Source organism: Coenobita brevimanus, chromosome 66 (assembly GCF_032717465.1).
Source record: "Coenobita brevimanus isolate Jiangsu-jjx chromosome 66, ASM3271746v2, whole genome shotgun sequence".
In the NCBI taxonomy this organism is placed as follows: Eukaryota; Metazoa; Arthropoda; class Malacostraca; order Decapoda; family Coenobitidae; genus Coenobita; species Coenobita brevimanus.
This window is the reverse complement of record NC_137019.1, coordinates 19387137-19409613: the sequence shown is the minus strand read 5'-3', so window position 1 is coordinate 19409613 and position 22477 is coordinate 19387137. Positions and strand designations below refer to the sequence as shown.

Here is a 22477-nt window from a genome sequence, read left to right as displayed (position 1 = left end):
GATCCTCTATTGAAAAACTCTCAGCATATACAGTGAGGCAACTTGGTTTAGATCAGGCTCCTAGCGACTGTCATTCAGGCTGGGAGCGGGTTGCCAAATGCTTCGAGAGCGTTGGCAGCTCGGGTGGCAAAGTTGGCACGTCTTTCTCTTAACCCGGTTTTACTAATTGAAAAAATGTGCTTGCTGAATACTAGGAATAAGTTGGTGGATCTGGTTAGGTGTGTATGGAGGTGCGTGGTGGAGAAGAAGTGGAAGCGGACAAAGAGGTGGTATGTTGGGAGGTGGGCAACAGGCGCCGCACGTCAAGGGGTCTCAGCGAGCGCTCTGGCTCTGGCCACCAGTCGGTTCCAAGCTACACCCAGATGCGGGCGTGAGAGAGCGGTTGCCGGCGTCCTCAGCATGACAGTCGCTGTCGCAACTTGCGCTGTCAACTCCGTCTCCGGACACTAGTTAAGCAAGCCTTATACGATAAGGCTTTACACGTTACACATTGTCTGTAGGCAGTCCATCAGCTTAAAGCTGCATAAGTTTATTGTGAAATGATAAAAAGATAATAAACATGGTACACTCTAGTTCTGTGATTTGGCAGTATTGGTGAAGTTTATCGTGTGAATATGCCTTCAAGTGTTTGTGAATAAATATGTCGAGTGGGGGTAACGAGAAGATGCTCGACACCGGCTTGTTATACGAGGCGATGAAGGCGGCACGGCCCATCCCCGGTCCTGCCGTGCCGCACTCCTCGCCAGGGGGCTCGCCCACCCCCGCCGCCTCGCCCACAGCCACCGCTGCTGTGGGGTTCTACGACTCTGAGAACAACCTCAACAAAGGCGGTAATGGTGACAAGGGCTATACGGACAAACACGTGCTGAACATAGACAAAGATAACTATATGCTCAAGCGCGGCCCTCCAACCACCTCTCATTGTACAGTCCGGACTCCCTCCACCACACCTACGGACCAGGTACTTTTTAACGTGACAACCTCGTCAGAGTGTCGTAGCAACGTGTTGACTTGTCTGTGTCGATCCCAGTCTGTGAACACTGGGACAAGCGGGTCTTTGTTGGCCTATACCACGGCAGGGGGGTCCTTCAGCCACAGTAACGGCACTAGTCCAAGTCAGCGCCATGTATCTCATACTCTGTCTTCACTCCTGCCCCTTTTAGAGTGCCGGGCGTGCTACCACAACGTTTGCACCTCATACTCTTCGTCCTACGCCTGTGCACGCCCTCACCACACTCTGCCTCCACCCACCCTCGCTAATGATGTCGTAAGTACACTAGCTGGTAAAGTATATCTACAGCACAAGCTCCCTTTCCACTTTTTTTTTTTTTTTTTTTTAATAAAACCAAATCCATGAAGCAAAGAGGGAGGACCTGTGCTCTAGATTATCACGCAGTCATGAAGTTATTCTTGTTCTTTTATGCCATGCTTTAAAAAATTTGTGGTCTACCATGGGCAGCGATTGCTTGTTTGAAACTACAGTAGTTTTTGTGATGACTTTAGTTTCAGTATTCCAGCATATTATGAAGGGGACCGGTAATATAAAAAGGTTTAGCGGTCAGTACGAGTGAAGTGTGACACGGCCAGAGGGAGGCAAGTTAGAGTGCTTAGTAAAGAATCACTGCACGTAGCAAACAGGTTGTAACACTCGTACGTTTAGTGGACAGCAAGTGAATTCTTACCGGTAATTGCAATCATGTTTCGTCAATTTCTAACAAGTTCAAAATAATAGAACGTTGGCTATTCCAGTATTAACGTTTAAAAATCTCATTTGTTTTATCGCATGTACAAGGCCTCATGTTATCTCTGTACTGTAAGCGTATGAATCGAATGTTTCTCAAGAAGTGAAATGAGCGCTTTAAAGAGTGGAAATGAACTTCCGTTCACCAAGTGAAATTACTATGAAAGTCCGCGTTTAACTTTCTATAGCAAGGTCCATTATCATAAATATTAATACGTACTTTTATTTTTCAATTTAACACGGTGCTGTGCATTGAAAATGTTGTCAGCTGAGGTCTGAGTGTGGGGCGCCAGATGGCTGTTCCGTGCAAAACCGCTCTTGGAGACAACCTTCACAGCAACCCCCTTCACCCACTCGCTCTTGCCACCCGCCCCTCCTCTCTCGCAGACGGACTTACAGAGCCATGACCACCATATTAAAATGCTTTCGTTTTATTAGAGATGATTTTTGTGGTATTCCCATAGTTGCCGTGAGAGAAATAATGAGCAAGAAGGTAGGTGTGGCGAGAGCGGCCGTGAGGGTGGGTTGCAGATGTGACTATCTTGCCCCAAGAGCGAGCTGTGTGGCAGTGGCGCTTGCCAGGTGCGCGATGACTCTCTCTTCCTGGGTGTCGCTCCTTCAGTGCTAACATCTCGGAATATCACCTTAGTCTCATACAAAGAAAATATTTTCACTACAGCATTATATCATGAGTTTATTTATGTGTTTGCGGGTTGATTTGTTTAGGCATTGCAAGGTTCAGCATGCAGTATCCCGCTAGCCGGCTGTTTCCAGTTTGGTCTCAATGTAGGTTAGGACCGGGTGCTGCTGTTACCAACTCGCGTAACTCAGGGTCATTTAATCCAGCTTATTTTTACCTCAGCTAGAGAATTAGCTGCTCAGGGTGCATAGGGTAGGCTAAGAGAAAGTGGGATGTGGTTCAGGTAATGGATGCAGGAAAGGATGGCCTCACCGTTCATCCCCACGGAACAAAGAACTCTGGGAATAGTCCGCTGTTGCTACGCGGCCCCCCCTCCCGCTCACTCCAACCCACCACCTTTCCCCATCCTCCTTTCCCCTCCCCCCTTCCTCTCTGCTGCTGCTGCTGCTGCTTTTATTTACGAGTACATACACTCTTGATGTTTTCCTTAATCATTTAATGTCCAAGCGGATGTAGATGAACAGGCAAATTGTTATTACTTTGACCTTCATACAACAAGAGCCTGATCATTTGGGGGTTTGGTTTTACTGTACACGTGTAAATTTGCCGTTTGGGGTAATGGCAGATAGGATAACAAAATATATGAGCCACTTGATTTTCTTCATCGTGGCTTTAGTTTCCTGAGGGATGCTCAGTTAATTTCAAGACAGATGAAGAACAGCTAGCTGCTGCTGTTTTCTGAGCTGATAACCATTGAATTAAAAAAAAAAAAAAAAAAATGCTTAAAACATCTTCCGTTGTGTTTGATCGTATGGTATCTCTGTAAATACAGAAGCATAACCTGTACAGTAGGTTTAGTGTTACGTTCAAATTTGTACTGTGATATTTGGTGACTGTGAAGTTGGGTAGTTATTATTTTCATTTTTTTTACATCGATACTGTAGTACGGGATGGGTTGTCATCGTAAATGCCCGTGAAAAGTGTATTTCAGAAGTACACTTCATTACTAAGAAATGGCTGGTGGGATTTGCGTGGAAAACAGAATTGACGAATGCATTATTTAAAATTAAGTACCGGGTACCGTACTTGCTGTTGCTACCAGCTGCATGTTGCCCATGAACACTTAATAAATCACAAAGTTGGGGTATTTTCATATTCGAAATTAATTCAGCAATAAAGAATCACTGTTTTTCATTGCCAGTTTGTATTAGCAGTGATATATATGAACATTGCGTTAACGTTTATATTTTAAGTGGTAAGTGGCTTCGTAGCACTTTTTACTTAAAGATTTATTTTTCATATTACACTCATTCTTACGTGTGGTACTCATAGTTTAATGTGGCGATAGTCTCAGTAAAATATGCTATTGAAGGGTAATGTGCAGAATAAATCCCCAAAGGAAGAGGCGATATAAAATCTTAACACTGCTTCCAGTACGATCCTAAAAAGCACAGCTGGAAAGCGATTAATTCAGCTTCCGAATTTGATATGTTGTGCCTTTAAGTGTGTACCGTATCACTGTATACTGTGTTGCATTCCTTGTCACTGCGAACAAGAAATACGCATTTAGGAGGAACTGGAGCATGCATAAAGTTACAGTATAGCCAATCGTTGTTGATTAAGTCATGGCAGCACTCCTGCATGGTGTAGTACGTTACCCCCCGCTTGGCAACTAATAGATTAGATATCCGGTACCAGAAGATACGCTATCAGATGGAAGTCTGCCATGTCTGCGACGTATATCTTTTATCATTAGATCAATAGATAAAAGGCATGAGGTTGATTATAATGGTGGCATCAATGCTAGCTTGCGTGTATGTATCACACGGTATCCTCAGTAATATTTCAAGATATGTTCCGGATACTTCAGATTGCGTTTTAATGCCAGCGAGGGCAAAGCTGTATATAGGACAGTATACCGGTGTGTATATATATATAATTTATTTATATAATTTATATTATATATATATACGGTATATCTGTAGCGTAGTTACAGCACATCCTTATCATTAATGTCGAATCTGGGTTTCAGGACTTCAAACTAACTGCGTATTCCTCTTGACGCCAGAGAGGGGATTGAGGTACGGTAGCTATGGCAACGATAGCCTAGAGGTGGCGGCAGTAGGCTATGTTCGCCCACATAACTTCTTGAACTATATAAATTGTGGTGTGCGCGTTGAGAGAGTATCGAGGCTTTGCTGGGAAGTGAGGAAAGGTGGGAGGAAGTAAGCACGTTAGAGAGGAGTGAACACACTAAGAGGGTAGCATTTGCTTACAAATGAAAGAAGCGACCATGAAGCAAAAGGGAAGGAAAAAAAAAGATCGGAAATTAGAATTAAGTGCGGTAGTTTAAAGGTTTTGCAGTAAAACTAAAAAAGAGGGAAATGCGTTTTGAATAAAAGAGATATAGAGATGGGGGAGGATAGGAAAGACGGAAGGACGAAAGATGCGGATGGATTGAGTGTATGATAATGAAGATATCGATATAAATGATGGGTGGAGGAGAGCGAGTGACGAGAGGGGGAGATACGGAAGGGAGAGTGATAGCTAGAAAGGGAGCGATAACTAGGTGGGAGGGAGGGGAAGATATTGAGAAGCGATAGGGAGGGGAGAGAGGAAGAGAAGGAGGGGGGGGGACGGAAGAGTAAAAGTGGAGAGATTGATGACACAGCAGAGGGGGAATCAACCAGGGTGATGTAGTGATGGAGGCCTTTGTAATAACTTCTACGATTTGACGTTTTTTAAGTTTTATTGTTGCTATGTCTAGCTGATGTCTGAGTTCTGCAGAGACTTTTCGACTCATGGGTTCCATATAGCCATCATTGCGAAAATTAAGTTGAACAAATTCGTGTGGAAGTAGCGAGAAATAACTATAGTGAAAGGGTGAACTTGTCATTTGACGACGAAGATAGGTTATGATACTTGTTGCGTGATTAATTGATGACAGGGATTATCAAAGAAACGTCACTTTGGGGGCTGTCCAAGGCCTCATGGAGAGTGATGTTACCGGTATCTGGTAAGTTTGTAAGAGATATCGGTATGGATATTTACGCGTGTCACGCACGGTAATAACCCCGCCTTCCTCTTATTTTTGTCCTTGCTGCCGAATGGCTCAAAGCAGAATCATACTAAAACCTTAAATGCCGATAATATACAGCCCCCTTCGCATTATTTGCGGTCATAGGCAACAGTAATGAGGGCTAATAAAGTTTTCACACAAAAATCTGTGGCCGCGAGAGGCATCGTTGTGGGGACACGGAGGCGAGGTAGTAGGGACGGGGAGTGAATGAGGGCGGTGGAGCGTGGGGCCGAGGTTGGGAGCTTGGGGCCGTGCTTGGGAGACTGGAAGGCCTTGGTTGGAAGCATGGTGGGTCGTGGTTGGATGCGAGGGATTGTATGAGCGTGGGGCCTTGGGTGGGACCGTGGTTGGGAGTGTAGGGCCGTGGTTTTGATCATGAGGCCGAAATTAGAACATGCCAGTAGGAAAGTACCTGTATTGTTTGTTAGTCTAGAATAAGTAAGGAGTGGTAGGAAGTGACAGCGTTGTAGTTGAAAGAGCGTTGCAACTGAATTAAGGTAGCCCAGCCTTGTTGATACCAGCAAGGGGAAGAAGGATGCTCACTGTTGGAAGGTAAAAAGTTTGAAGGGATACCTGACTGCTGAGAAGCAGTTCAGAGTACTGGGAATGTAACGATGATGAAAATAGGAGAGGGGTGCGAAAAGGTCACTGACAGTAATTAAGAGCAGGAAATATGTAGAAAGACGGAAGAAAGAAGATATATCAGTCTGTAAAGAGAGAGAGAGGATTCAGTGGGTAGCCAGCTGCCGTGGTGTTGAGAGCCACGGGGAGGGTGCTGGCTAGTGGGAAGCAGGGAGTAGCTAGTAGCTGGTGGAGGTGTACTGTATAGGCTATACGGTATAACCTCCCACTTCCACAAGCTTCTTTCAGTTTTATTTTCAGTCTACATCACCACCATTTCACTACTGAAAAAATTCCCGGTATCTGCTTTTGCGTATCGTATCTCCACCTCTTAACAAATCTGATTCGTTTGCATCGTTTAATCACACTCATCACCCCATCATAAATCTATTTTCTTCTACCTCCTGTTGAATCCAACCTGTTTGCAAATCTGTTCCCAACTACATCTTCTGATTATCATTCCTCATTGTGTCTGTTTTGTCAGTCTCATTCCTCCACCTTTACTCGCTGTTGACCCTCTTTGTACCCCTCACTCCGCTTCTCCGACGGAGCTGTGTGTAGCAATCAAGGAGCCACTGTTTTTTTTTTCTTTGTTAGTTTTACACTTGGATAAAGATCAGTCGGGCGCGAGAATCAGTGCTTTACCCTAATTAAGGTAGTTTAATGTGCTTTCCCCCCAAAAAAAAAAAAAAAAAAAAAAAAAATCAAGGCTACCGGTATATACCGTAAATGCATACGTTTACTGCATTCCTTTACAATTAATTACTGGCGAACGTCTGGAGGGATTTCGAGTGGTGTTGATTAGGTTAGTGAGGACGAATAGGCACTTTAAAGGCCTGATCTCAGCTCGTCTGCAATAATCCCAGGTGACGTAACTTGTTGATCTGTTGCAACGCAGCTACTCAAACTCCCAGGCTCTCCTCCCTCTCGCGCCAGCCCCCCCCCCTCTCTCTATCTGTCTATCTATCTCTATCTCATCCATTTACCCCGCCTTCCATCCATCTGTCTGTCTGTTTGTACTCACCTGTCCCCCAGAACACTACACTCTTGTCCATTTCCCCTAGAGCTATCTTCATTATCGGTGTCATTTTTACGGTACCGTACTTCGCTCCCCTTTCCCTTATTTCTGTCTTTAACGTATCTTGACCATTCTTCCATATATATAGTTATATATATAGATAGATATAGATAGATATGTACGCGCGCGTGCTTATTTGAATCATGTTTATGTCCCCGCCCGTTTTCCCCCTAGGAACTTTTTTTTTTTTTTTTTTCCAGCAGTTGTAAACTGCCAACATTCCCATTTATTTCTGTGAACGGTTTCCTGACTTCATGTAAAATGTACGACCCTACCGAATGAAAGTTATGGGAGGAAAAATGGGAGGGAGGGAATGACATTGGAATGGGGAACAAAGATCTAAAGGGAATAGATCTGAGAAGGAATTTGAAGAAAGGAATGGCATGAAGAGGGAGAAATTGAGACTTGATAAAGATGGAAATTTGGAACGAAGGCAACGATATTTGAAGCAGATAAAAAACGCTGAATGAGAAGATACGGGTGAAGGGGGTGGCAGAAGAAAGGAGAGGCAAAGTATAGCAACTGACCTGTAAGGGCAAGGAGGAAAGGAGGTGTGAGGGATTAAAAGTTTAGCAAATGAAGGTTAAGGTGATGGAGGGAGAGGACTAGATAAGAGGTGTTTAAAAATTGGCTGCATGGGATAGGACATACTGCTGTTTAAGTTGGGAGGGGATGGAAGGAAGAGGTGACAGGGGTTTGAAGGTTGACAGAGGTGGAATGGGGACACGTTGCAGACAATGTAGAAAAGATTGTTGTGTTCTGTCCTGATCCCGGCCCTTCATCTGTCTTTTCTTCTCACCCCATTTCTTCCTCCTTTTCCCACATTCTTTCTCACCGTTTTTTCCTCTCTTCCTGACCCTCTTCCTTCCCTGTCTTTTCTCCCTTTTCCCCTCGGCCTCCATTCCTCCCGTTCTCCGTCACCTCGACCTCCTCCTCTTGTCCCTCTCTCTCTCTCTCTCAACCTTTTCCCTCCCTCCATGCCTCTTTCCACTCCTCTTTCTCTTCATATCGTCACCCGCTTGCGTCCCTCTCGTCTTTGTACCCTCCTCCCTTTTTACCTTTTCTCTCCCTCCCTCTTACATAAAGGGTGTATTCCCTTCAGTACGACTGTTGCTACCTATCTATTTATCTATCTATTGCCAGATGCCTTAATCCCATAAGGGGTGGCCACAAACAAATCGCCTCCATGTCGCTTTGTCCCCCGCCATTTCGCTGCCCTGCTCTCAGCTCACACACCCCTCTCTCATACCTCTCCACTCCGTCCCTCCATCTCATCCTTGGCCTCTCCCTCCCTCTCCTCCCCTCCACCTCACTCTCCTCGTCAGTCTCTCACCATCCTCTCCACATGGCCAAACCAGCTCAGTGTGTTTCCCGTAACGCTTCCTATCAAATCCACACCACAACGCAACCACTATACGATATTATTCACCAAAGGAAGAATCTTAGTATAGCGTAAAATGCATCGAACCAACTGTAGCTTCAAAATTTTTAAAGGAAAAAGAAACCGCTAATATAGAATGGCAGACTCGCTTACTTTTTAAAAATCTTACGCTTCTGTCAACTGGACGAACTCATCAACACGCGATATTTTGCAAGATATCAACTCTTAGTCGAGTCTCCCCAATTTCTCTAGTTCATTTCGTTTCGTCATCTCGCTTTCATTCAGACAAGATGCTCTTTTCCTTGCTTTCTTCCCCGCTTCTCTCCACATTTGTCCCTGCTTCCCCTTACTTTTTCCTCCTCCATTTCATCTACCCCTTTACGTACTCGCATCTTTCCGTCTCAGCTCCCTCTCTTGTTATCGTTCACTTACTCCCTTCCCCTCCCCTACGGCTCCCTCTCGCCTCCCTTTCCTGTTTAAGCCTTCCCTCTCCCTCCTTGCTCCCCTTCATATCTCTCTCAAACTGTCACTGATCACACTTTCTCCACCGTTTTTTTTTTTTTTTTCGTTCCTGTGAATCTCTCTCTCTCTCTCTCTCTCTCTCTCTCTCTCTCTCTCTCCAAGCAGGAGGGGCTGCGGTCGAAGGTTTGTGGAGGCGAGTGCCGGTTGTGTAACGTGATAGCAAGGTCGCCGAGCATCACGTGGTGAGACGTTGGGAGACCATCCTCGCTAGTGTCTTATTGTCACAGCACCACCAATCCACTATCACAGCCGTAAGCGGGGGTCCAGGCTCTCAGCGGCATCAGCATATGACCGACCTTCAGTATTAGCAAACCCGTAGCTGTCAGCCGAATTTTGAATTTGTAGAGGCACGTCAGGATAGGTATGTCCATGCCAGGGGAAGATTATCACAATGCGATAGAAATTAACATTAATGACATTTGAACGTAGATGTGGGGGTGCATTGGAGCGATGCATGATCCTGCCACATTGAAGTTTTCTCCGTATGAACATTCCTCTTGTTTCAGTTTGAACGTTAAAATGTTTAAGTTGTAATCCTTGTTTCATACGGGTCTGTAGGCACTGTGTTGTAGGACATTGAGGGCAAGAGTGATTTGCGCAGTAGCAGTGGCAGCCGGGAAACTTGATTGCTACAGTCGTTTAGCACTTGTATTTTGCCGTTTTAAGCTAAAAAAAAAATGTAGATATAAAATAAATTAGGTGAGTTTTCAATGCAGGTAAGCAAGAATTTTCAGAATCGATTGTGTAAATTAGCGTGTTTAAAACATTGATGGATGGATAAATGAACAGATTAGTAGAACTACGAGAATTTTGCGTAGGGAAAGTCGTTGAGATTGGGTTTATAAACTGAGTGACAGGGTTTCGGGAGGGAATTTAGTAGGGTAGTGTAGCCAATGCGGGGATTGTCAAGCAGAGTAGTTTAATAATTTGATGTGGCTGAGAATACATCACTTATGTGGGACTGGTGCATGTAAACGGGCGAGTTTGAGATGTAAGAAGATTGAGGGATTAGTGTTTGATTGTAAAGTTTCTGTGAATTTAGGGTTGTGAAGCTGTTGGCGTATGAGTGAGTGTATGGCAAGCCTGTTAGGGGACGGGTGGACATTGGTGAGATAGGGGGAGGGAATGCTGTAAATTGAGGGCGTGTAGGCTAGGCTAAAGCGCCACTACTGCTGTACGTTCTAGTTTTATTTTTTCGCCACACGACGCACTAGGAACCATTAACTATTGATTCATGTAAGGAAAACTTGAGGCGTGGAGGTACTTTGCAAGAAGACTGAAAGTCAACTGAAAGTTAACTGACGATGATACCGGTAATTGGTCAGTGAGCCAAGGACCGAGTGTAGTTCTCCATGGTGTACAAGGGGAATATTAATATACTCATGGGTGACGTTTATGTTATGATTATAAATTATTTGAACTTTCCACAGAATGAGATGGAAGGATAGTGAAGTACTTCAGGGAGGAAGACGTGGATTGGTGTAAAAATGCACCGACTAGTTTTTTTTTTTTTTTTTTTTTCCCCCCCTCAAAAATCTTGGGTTGGACACCGGGCAGTACACTACCGTTATGTCGCACATTTGTGACAGATCATATGTTGGAGGCGACTAGCGGCAGAGAAAAGGGGAAGGGGAGAGAGTTCTCTATCTTTGAGTTAGCAGTTTCGGACACGCGAGTTTATGGCAGTAAAGCAAAAAAGGTGATGGGGTGGTAAGTAGGAGGTAAGGCGTGAAGGTTGGGGGCGCGGGAGGGAGGGATCATTGAGGACACACAGCTAAGATGCGCCTCGCTATTGATCACCAGCCAGCCCTCGCCAACCCTCTGCACTGTCCCAGCCATCCCCTCTCATCCCCTCGCACAGAGCTCCCCAGCCACAAAACACATACCTACCCCACCACTTCCCATGCATACCCCTTCCCAGCCTCACACCAAACTGTACACCTCTCCCCACCCCACAGCACGATCCTTAGCTTTTAACCCTTCCCATTTCACACCCCTCCCTATCCCATTCCCTTCCCCTCCCCAGCCCCCTTCCCAACCCTCATTGCATCCCTTCCGCCTCCCTACCGCTCATCACATCTCTCCCCACCCCAGCCCCTCGTCTCCCCACACCTGCCCTCCTGTCTTAACCCCTTTCACAGCTCCATTCGACATCTTTTTATGGTAGGCTGGGATACTCTGCTTCTCGCCGTGTTCACCCTGCTGCAACCCTGAGTCCAACGTTCGCAGCCTGCTTAGTCCAGTCTCCACCCCCCCCCCCCTCCTCCACCCGCGCCCAGATGCCTCTCCCTCTCTCTGTCATATATATATATATATATATATATATATATATATATATATATATACATACCGTACATACATACATAGGGTACATATATATACAACACACGCACACACACACTCACTCACATATTGCCCCGGTATATTTGTCATTCATTGGTCTGCTTTTTCGTTTTCCACTCCCACGTGTCCTTTTCATTTTTTTTTCTCTACTCATTCAACGTATTTCTGAGCATCATATCCTCTTCGTTTCACACCCCTTTTACCATTTCCGCATCTTTCGTGTCTAACTGGACGCCGACACTCTCCCGGCTCGTGTCTCAAGAGTTCTCAAATAACACTCCTTATAGCTAATGCATGTAAGTGATGAGAACAGGGCTGCTTCGCATCCTATATCGTGGATGAAATTTCTAAAGCGATGGCTAGGTCTACAGTAGTCGCCAGCCAGTGTTTGCATCTGGTCAGGACGGGAGGTTTCCAAAAAACAAGTAAAATCGTTTGGCATAAGCCAAAATGAAGTATATGAATCGTCTCTCGATGTATGAGGGCTACATCAAGGCCTTTTCAAAATCAACAGTGGTTACCTTCTGTTCAATAATCTACTGTTTGGTTATTTTAGGAAACTTGTTGGCATATGCAATGTCTTGGAGACCTGCAGTAATCTAAAGATTTAGTCAATTGACATCACCTAATGAGATGGTAAGTACGGTACCGGTGCTAATAATGATTGTGTGTGTGTGTGTGTGTGTGCAGAGAGAGAGATTGCTAGTACCTGGTGTGTGTGTGGAGAGAGAGAGAGAGATTGCTAGTACCTGGTGGGTGTGTGGAGAGAGAGAGAGAGAGAGAGAGAGATTGCTAGTACCTGGTGTGTGTGTGGAGAGAGAGAGAGAGAGAGAGAGAGAGAGAGAGAGAGAGAGAGAGATTGCTAGTACCTGGTGTGTGTGTGTGAGAGAGAGAGAGAGAGAGAGAGAGAGAGAGAGAGCATGAATGACATTACCTATAGCACAAAAGCTGAATGGTTAGCCATCCAGCACGAAGTACTGCTATTTATGCCAGTGACTGGTCTAGTGGACGGGGTCAGAGGGGATGAGGTCGACGGTGGGTGATGGAAGGACAGTAAGTGGAAAGCAAACTGGGAGACTTAAAACACTGTTGGGTTGGGGTGTTTTGGTCATGACACCAGGAATCGTTACCGTGGCAAGGAATACGATCAGTGGAATTGGTTTGTGAGTGATGTGTAGGCGCGGGGGGAGGGGGATAAGAGGAATATGCTGGCAAAAAAAAAGGGGGGGGGGGAAGAAAGGATGGTTGTGGATACAGGAAATAGGCCTGTGGGAGGGAAGGCGGGGGACAAACTCAGTGGAGGGACTAGTAAGGGAGCTATGAATGTGAGAAGGTAGAGGCAAGGGCTTGGAGCTGTCAGGGTAAAGTATTGTGGAGATTCGTACATGTCGTTTAATGCTTTGACACTGTTTCCTGATTGGTTGCACAGCAAAGAAGATGAGCGTTTTGCTGGAGTTATTTACTGTTAACAGCGTAAATATGCGGTGTTATAGCTCAGCTTAGATTCATTGTTTCAGCAGTAATACTCTTAAAATTTGTACTTGGAACTAAGGAGACTGTAGATCATTACTGGTCGGATGAATAACACCTTCGTGGAAGCCAGCTTGACAAAGTACGAAATTTTTTCCGATGCCACACATATGGCTACATGGCTAGGTACCGTTTTGTTGATGCCAGTCTTCTGTATGAATGAAATTTTTATGACCATTATAAACCGTACAAAACTCGGCAACCTGGGTATACCCGGCCGAGACCAGCAGCTTGAGAATTTGTTCATGGATATCGCCTGCTGGTATCCTGCTTAGTTTCAGTTTTCCAAGAGCTCCCCGTAGTAGCTGTACGTCTCAGGTACCTCCCACCCTTCCCCCATCATCTTTATACACTGCCATACCAATTGTGTACCGGTTGCTTTTCCTGTTTCTGGTCACTACTGCTGTTGTCACTACGCACCTTTGGTCCATCCAGCATTTAGTTCACGGGAATAAAGAATTGATAAAAAATGTTATCGGTATATGCTGTCGGAGTGATCGCATATAAATGAAATAATTATAGCCAGTCATATAATGCTGATGCTGAATGAAGTTACCGGTATATATAAAGTTTATATTAAAAGAGTTTCATGAAGAGGGTGAATCCGGTGCGTTATTATTTAGTTCATATTAATACATCGAGAATGTTTTAGACTCTTTACGGTAACTTTGGAAATACCGGTACCTCGACCTGAATGGGCTAATGAAAGCAGTATCTAATTTCCAATTCGCAGTTTCTCCACAGCAGAACAAATATTGCATGTAGATAGTGAATGTAAGGTAATAATACTTGTACCGGGTACGTCATTGTAGTGAAATGGTTTAACTTCATTTGTTCTGGCATTTCTCAGCCCTGTATTAGCCTGGGTTTGGAACCGTACTTCGTGCATCCACAGGACCAAGAGGGTTAACCACCAGTTAGCTAACAAGACTACAAATAATTGATTTTGAAGGAAATGAACAAGTTCATTAAATACCGTTAGCTATGGTACCGTAATGAACGTGAATGCAGGAGAGTAGGGCTAGGCATATCGGTACCGTAGAGAATTTTTACTTTTTTTCAAACCAGCTGGGGAAAAAAATCAGGTAGCATTATTTTCTCTGACTCATGTAGCACATATTTTTAATTCAAAATTTTCCTCATTCAGATATCCCCAATGAATTTGGAATGATTGTCTTGGCCCGACAGTACGGTAATGTGAATTTAGAAAGCTAGTAATTTGAGCTTTCACTTTTTCATTACTGCTTGCCACAACCCAAGGAACTACGTACCATACCGTAATTAATACCGTAGTTTGATCAGTTTGTTAATTCATTTTTTTTTTTTTAAATCTGGCAAACTATGATTTTTATTTTGCATGATATTTCAGTTAATCCATTGACTGCTAGGATGTCTCTTGGTTGATATTTTGGTCGTGTATTAGGCTTGATAATGTCAAGTACATCGGTATCCGCGAAATGGTTTATTGAAGTGAAATTCGTTAGTGCTTACAGTATTCTAATGATCTTAGTTCCATTACCCTCAGGCATCAGGTTTATTTAACTCGCATAAGTGAACAAAAAAAAAAAGTTAATTACCGTATCCAATATCAGGGATGTTGGTAAGTCAGTGCACGTGATGATGACACTAAACAGTTTCCGTGAGAGCGCCAGGCTCAATTTTACTCGCGAGCTCTTCACGACTTAGAGAAACCTTACGCAGGGAGAGGCTTTCAAACAATTCGTACATTTTTAGTGTTGTGAGTGCAAGCTGGCCGCTTACAGTACATTCATAAACTCGCACATACATTCTGCGGTGCTTGAATTTCGGTATTTTATTCCAGCTTACTCCTACGTTTCGGTTATTTCTTTGAGCTCACACACCAAAGGGAGGGTCATTGTGTAGCCACCCATCGATTAGTTTAGCCATTGGGGATTCAATTTAGCCTCCTGCATTATTGAAGTTCTGGAGGTTATCAGTAATTGTTCTGGGTTAAAATGTGATTGCTTAAGTAACCTGTGATGTTGATATAATTTAGGTACCTACAACCGACTGGTGTTGATTGAACAATTTATTTTACTATTGCGTCATGGCAGGCTAATTTTTCTTTTACGTAACGGTATGAGTTCTACCTGTTTTAAAAATTTCTGTAATATGATTATTATGGTTATTTTATACCGTACTTATTTAGATTTTTAAACTGTCGCTAACTTATCATCTTGACCTTGGGCTGGCAAGATCGGAACTCGTTAGCGTGCTGTGACAACTGCTTGGTAACTACTGTCATCACTAGCAGTTTGTAGCATGACCAGTAACCCATCCCAGCATACGTGCAGGCATTTGTTCGGTAAACAAGGTAAAAAGTAGTATCGCGCAGGAGGGGTACGATGATATCCGAAATGATCGATAGCTTGTGTAGTACTTGGAAAATTAATTATCATCTGAATATGCATCCAGTAACAATATCAACCAAAAATTGTCATATGAAACCTATAGATGACATACTTGTTGACAACAAGGAGGGGGGGGGATCATTAAACATTTCTAGAGTCCATCGTCCTTGGCGTCAAATTGTTTCGGGCCAATGTGCACCGATACTTTTTTTTTTACCCTGTGTACTTACGTAGCAGAGGCACAGGAACGTTGTGCTGGCTGCTCTCTTTGTGCTCTGGACTCCAACTCCCGTCGTTCTGTCACGCGTCAGCAATAACTAACTGCCATTTCAGTGAAGGAAGAATTGGATAAGGCGATGGGTTTTGGTTCAAATGTAGAAAAATTGTTTGCGGTGTCCTAAAAGTCATGTACCCTTACGGCCCCCTTCCCTTGGCAACTGCCCTGTTCTCATCACCCCCCCCCCTCCCCTTCCCTCCCTTCCTACCGCACCTCCTCTCCCCGTCCCTCCGCCGACCACCCCCCTCACTTCTCCAACATCACATCGCCGCTTCCGCCATCCACGGTTGCCACACACTCGTCGAACTAAGCCGCCATTCATTCATTTTCATGTGAACTGCCTTGATTGATAGTAAACTTGGCATTTCGGTAGTATAGATATGCCGTTAATTTAGGTTCGGAGGGCGAAACAAACAAGGCGTGGTTCAGTTCTGTGGCTTCCGTCTCTCTTGCGTTGCCCATTTCTTTGTGCCACCTCACTTTTACAGTTTACATCTTGAGCTAAACTCTCAGCTTTGCAAGTTATGTGCTGTTAATCTACCGTATAATCTTTACATAATAACATCAGCGGATCTGATGTGGCATAAATAATTTTAAGAGCAACGTGCAATGAAGCACCCTAATGCAGTTTTTTCCAGCGTTATTTAATATACACCTCAGCCAAGTGATAAAGCGGGAGATCCCAAGCCAAAAATGTGTTTGGGAGAGGAGGAGGACGGTGCATGTGTGCGGTGAGGCGAGGGAGGGAGTGGAGTGAGGTGACTGGGGGGCCGGTTAGCAACAGAACGTGAGGTAAGGAGGAGAGAGGCAATGGGGAGAGGGAGGGTGGGTTCGCGCACGCGCTGTACGGTTCTCTTTGTTGCCGCGTGCTGACCCATCACCCACCCTTCCCTTATTTATTTCGCCTACTTTTCCTCGACCACATTAACTTACAACTTTATCACTTTATTCAGCTGAACTGTCTCACTTAACCTTCCCTTTCCGCAGATCATGTTGACTTGGGAGTCTTGTCCCACCTCAGCCACCGACACGTTTTTCACCCAGCACACTCGTTTAGTATTTAACTGTGTGTATTAATACATTTTAAACTCAGCTGTTGCCAGGCAAAACTTAAAAGTAATAGTCTAGATCAGCGTAATGCACTGTAATTTTGTAGATGCAGTAAAGTTATGACTGGTTCCTCAAATATTCGTAAAGGTGAAAGTACCGATATGTTGGTAAGGATGGGGTTAGTGTACCCTGTTCAGGTTTAAGTGCGGTGGGATAAAAAAAAAAAAATAGCTATGAACTTGAAATTAACTTTTAGTGAACGGGGACGAAGAGGGCATGTATTATGTACCATATGCAGCTTGCAATACGAATAGCTTCACTGGTGTGTGCAACTGCCGGACATGAGTTCAATAGATGCAAGAGAATACTTGCCATGCTGCTTGTCACAGCTGCTGCACGTCTCTGCATAATAACAGTATGCCGCAATGGGACCGAAGCTGACCTAATAATTGTGACGGTTTCAATGAGAAAAGTACCCGTACCATAATGTACCATCGTGGTATTTGTACCATATCGTGGTAGTGTCGTGAGTTTCAGTGGGAATAAGTACGTAAAGATTAACGTACGGTACCGTACCAGTCAAGTATTTGTATTGTTACAGGTACCTCATGGAACAGTTGATTTGCTTTTTTTATTAATCTGATAGTAGCAGGGACGGGGGGGGGGGTTCTTAAGATAAATCTTTCAAGAACTGGATGTTATCACCAGTTGTTACTAAAACAAGAAGTGGTGCCAAGGCACAGCAAACCCGTCTCCGGCAGTCTTTTTAGTGGTGACGTTAACACAACAGGGTATCTAGTCAAAGATGTCACCTATCAAATGACGAGTATATCGGGTAAACATTGACGATTTTATGCCCATTTGAAATTATAGGCGCGACCCCACTACCACTAACTGGGAGTTACCCCCCTGATGTAATGAGGCATGTTATAGGATCCAGATTTGAAAGATGCATCTTCAGGTTTTGGTTTCATGTCAATATGACGAATTTGAAAGGTTATGGCGATTTTTTTTTTTTTTTTTTGGGGGGGGGACCTACAGCCTGGGCCATGGCCCAAAATTTAGTCAGGTGATCAGAAGGTCATAGCCCATCATACCAGTAATTTTAGTCAAAATCGCACCAGTATTTTTCGCGTAAAGTTGTTAACGGACAGAGACAGACAAACTGAGTGAAAACAATATCCGTCCCCGAGGGCTTGGGGGCGGATAATGACTAACCATGCAAATTTGGTTTAACTGCCACAGCCACATATTACTCGTCGCCATTTCTTCCAAACATTTCGAGCGTTGCCTTTGTTCATGAGATTGGTGCATTGGTTGTAGGCTATATACATGCCCAGCAGTCCAGTTACATTGGAAGTGAGGTATCTTGCCAGGGCTTGCGTACCTCAACACAACGCTGAGTTTATCCCGCTAATCGTCGGTTTTATCCCATTCAGTCCAGTGACGTAATGTCATTCTTACTGTCCAGACTATTTTCATCAATTTCATAACTGGAAGAATGAAAATTTAAAGCCCCCATTAACCGCTTCTACTACACGTTCTAAGCTTAATTAAATCGACTGGTCAAAACGAAATAAAAAGTGCGTCACCGTATTGAGGATTAAATTATCCAGACCAGTATAAAGCTCTGTTTGAAACACCTTGTGCAATCAGTTGTTATTGCATTGAATCCATTGGGATGGCACTGGATTAGTCAGAGTTGGCAGGTTCGATAATTGTATTTATTTACTAATTTTCTATTCAACCAATACATTTAACACCCAAGCACACCTTTTGTTTCGCTTTTTTTAAATTGAAGGTGATTGTCTTGTGTATGCCAGTGCATGACTTCCTCAGCTAATTTATAAATAGCTTCCTAATGAGCCGCAAATAATATTTCAGTCCCATAAAGTTTGACATTTTTAAATTTTTCTAAGTGGCTGAAAATGCAGGTTTAATAATTTCCATGAAGGAATGGATTATTGATTTCTTTATCAATTGATACTATATTGCAACTATTGTATTACTTAATATTGTCCTATGTTCAGTAATTATGGGTGTACTGCCTAATTGTGTTGTGGATTCCGGGTCATAAGTTCTTGTTTATTGCAAGATCACATATTGAATGTAGATTTGATATTTAGTAAATTTAGGCATAAAATAGCAGTCACCTTGTTTTACGTTATGGGATTAGTTGGACATCAAGGGGGGATACCTGGAAATTGCATGTCCAGATTGATCGAACAATGCTAGTCTCGGTGAAGCAAGATGATGGTGGTGATGAGGATGGAGATTGATGTTGCATGAAGTAGAGCATTGTATTTGAAAAGTCATCATTCATACATTCAGATTCAGGCAAACGTAAGTTGTGACTTACCTACTAAATCATGGATAACAGTGAAAGTGGACCGCTAAGTATCGTTTGAGTGGAACTCGAGTTCTTTTTTACGTACCAACAGATTCCCATTAACTACTAACTTACCTTATCCTAGCCACTATTGGCAACAGTTTTCCATGTGTCATTGAAAGGCTTATGATAATATAGTTTATCAGTCGATAAACGTACGGCACTCCAAAAGATAATCCTTGATAATGACAAATATCTTGACCAATTCACTTTCACCAAAGTAGATATTTTTCGAGGAAGTAACCACTCTCAACAAAATAACTAAAAGATTTTGTGATTAGAATGCAGTGGAAGATTCAGCAATATCTGACCATCGGTACTCCTTTGTGAGTTAAAATGCTCGTAACAAGTACATAACTGCGAGGACAAAGAAAAGTCTCATGCTGTCCAGGTGACTAGGTGCCAGGTGTATTTGACAACAATTCATTTAATGGTGGCTGATTAGGCAAAGTCAGCCTATTAGTCCCCTCCCGGTCAAACCGGTATGGGACTAGAGGTTTGCGCGGTGCCGTCAGTCCGTCCGCGATTTCGTGTCCGCTCTGTAACTTCCACATGCATGGACATATTTTGATATAACTTCGCACAATAATTGTTCCTCATACCATGACAATGTGTGGCGCGCAACAACCAGCCGTCTACTCCCAAGGTCGAGGTCACATCTGGGACTCAAACTAGGTCGGGTGGTGTCATGCTTTGCAGTCATGCCAGTATGTATAGTTATCATCTGGTAGGGGACTTTGTATTGCATGGCAATACTTAAATCACCTGTTTTATTAGGCGGGCAGTCAAAAGTTGGTTCCTTAGCTTCCACATATTGTTACCTCGTGTTGTCCGGTTGATTTACCGAATGTCAGTAAATACCTTAGCTCAAAGCAACACGAGTCACAGATCATTATTACCAAAGTAATTAGGGTCATGCTGTTATGGTAATGAAATGCGCGGGAGACTGCCCAAACGCTGAAAAATCGAGTTACCCTGAAATACTGAATGACCCTTGACTAAAACGGAAGTCCGAGCGTGGAGGGTCAGCATATATAGGGAAAAGGAGTGACGTGTTGGATACAGGGTACTGTATATCAGCATATAGGTTATATAAACAACACTCGTATTAAGCAGATCTTTTAAGTTGTTCATTTAGCAGTAACTGTCAAGAATTTGTAACCAGTGTATATTACAAACCAGTTAGGCTACAGCTTAGGCCTATGCTTGTAGTTTTACATACAGTTGATTGTGTCCGTGTATGATGTATGTTTTAGAGTCATGTATTTTGGGTGAAGGTTATATTTTACCTGCTGTGACAAGAATATAATAGAAGCAATGAGTTTTTCGGCTTTTTTTCCACTACCGGTATTGTACGATTTATTTATTCTTTAAAGAAGCATCAGAGTAAGAAGTCATCAACAGTTTTTTTGCATTAACAAGTCATCACTGATTCATTATATTTGCAGCTTGTGGTAGAAACATTGTGCTGTGTATACAGAGCAAGGATTAAATTAGTCTCCATCCTTTTATGACTGGTAATCTTTGTAGCAGAAAGTACTATTTACCTTAACTTCATTACGATAATGACGTGTGTGAACTTTCTACAAGTCGATTGCAATCAACTTGAGGGACCCCTCTCACTGATTACTTAGCATAAACTAATCTGATGGCCGGCCTCAGCGGTCGACATTGTTGTACGGGTTATGTGAATTATGGTACGGTATATAATTTGTGCTTTATGTATTCTGGTACGTACAGCTGCTCTTGTATCGTGGGACTTGCATTGTTTAGCTACTGGCACAGAGTAAATTTATTTATTTATTTATTGTAGTTGTGGCTTCTTCCTCTACTTAACTATCTGGTTAATAATACTGCATGCATAGTATGATATTGTACAATATAAAAGTTGATCGATCCCCGTGGAATTTTATAAAAATGAGTAAGCTACACTTTTTTACGTGGATGTATGTAGAGCCAGTAGTAGATTTAGGTAACTGGTTAGTAATCTGCTGTAAGATAAATGGTAAAGAATACCGTATTATGTACAGCAAAATTATGTGATCTGTACCAGTTTTCTAAAACAATAAACTGGACGATATGTTTTGTCGCGTGGTTATTCCGGAAGGTAGGCCACCATTGCCAACTTTGCCATCATTTTTATTAGACGATTTTATTCATATTATGGAAGGACGCGTAATGGAAAAAGTAACCACTTTGATATGGTGACTATTTTAAACTGTTATTTAGAACCGTCAGAGTAATTCATTCAGTTGAGACTCCTCGAACTGTAAGAGCTATGCATAGCCCTCACTAACTTCATTACCAGACTTCTCACCTTAAAAAAAAAAAATAAATAAAGTCAATAAATACAAAAATATAGGTGGGGCCATGAGTGCCGTAGGCATCGGGTGATGGAAGTCTACGGGATTGAAACACCTTGCATTCGAAAAACCATAGGGTGTACCGGTAGTCTGTGGATGGGCCGCCGCTCCCAAGAGATGCTCGTGCATCAAAAATGATGCCCTTGGACTCAGTGGGTTAATATACACCTAGATGATGACGATTTCTCCCATGATGGTAATGTAGCTTTAGGAATTCTGGTTTGCACGAAGGTTGAAGGCATATTATAGTCATGTTAGTTTGAACCAATAATTTATCACGCGAAACCTTCTAGTAGTCTCTGCTGCTTGCGTGAGCTAAACCTTCAACGTAAGCCTAATTTTCGTCCAGTGGGTGGGCATGTGCTGTCGCACTATGGTAGTTTAAATTACATCAGTGGAGCTCCACAAACATCACAGAATTGTCAATTGATAGGTAAACGTAGTAGCTAAATGCCAAAATGATAATGGGTACGTCATTGTCCAATGGATGATGACAAATATAATGTTAATACCGGTACCGTTATTACAAGGAATGTTAAAGTAGCATTTTATATATTGGTATTAGTATATGAAAAAAACGAATGTATGGCAGTGTATTGATGTATCTTGATATTTTCTGTGTATCCAACTTGGGCATAGACTAGACACCGTTTCCCGAGGCCCAGAGGTCCTACGCGCAACAGACGGCTCCTCCCTCATGAGCAACACTTTATACATTTTGGAACGGGTGCAGCCATATTTTCAGCAAGTTTGATGCGTGTAATATATGCATTTGATTTCATAAAAGCAAGTGCATTGGGTGGGGTTGAGATGCACGTGACAGAGGTGTGGCGGTGAGGTAACCCTAGTGAAGGCCAGGAGAGTAATTCCACAGATGGGCGACATGGTCGAGTACCACTTTGGACGAGCGTAAGCAGAATCGTATAGCCCATGTAAGATTTTGACATAAATAAGTACGGTAACTAAATACATTAGTAGTCAGCACAATGTCATTTCTCTCTCTCTCTCTCTCTCTCTCTCTCTCTCTCTCTCTCCGAGCCACCACATGTTGATCATAATCAGCTTAAGAGAGACTCATCACAGTGAAAGAG

General features: G+C 43.3%; 1 protein-coding gene across 1 annotated transcript in view; it reads left to right on the top strand.

Moving 5' to 3' along the window:
- Nucleotides 1-249: 249 nt before the first annotated feature.
- LOC145405289 (phosphatidylinositol 3-kinase regulatory subunit alpha-like) overlaps nucleotides 250-22477 on the top strand; it is a 38386-nt gene continuing 16158 nt past the window's right edge. Inside the window, exon 1 of the mRNA XM_080276708.1 lies at nucleotides 250-1267. Coding sequence (XP_080132834.1) covers nucleotides 641-1267 — 627 coding nt within the window. The 5' untranslated portion in view covers nucleotides 250-640. The remainder of the gene's footprint in view (nucleotides 1268-22477) is intronic.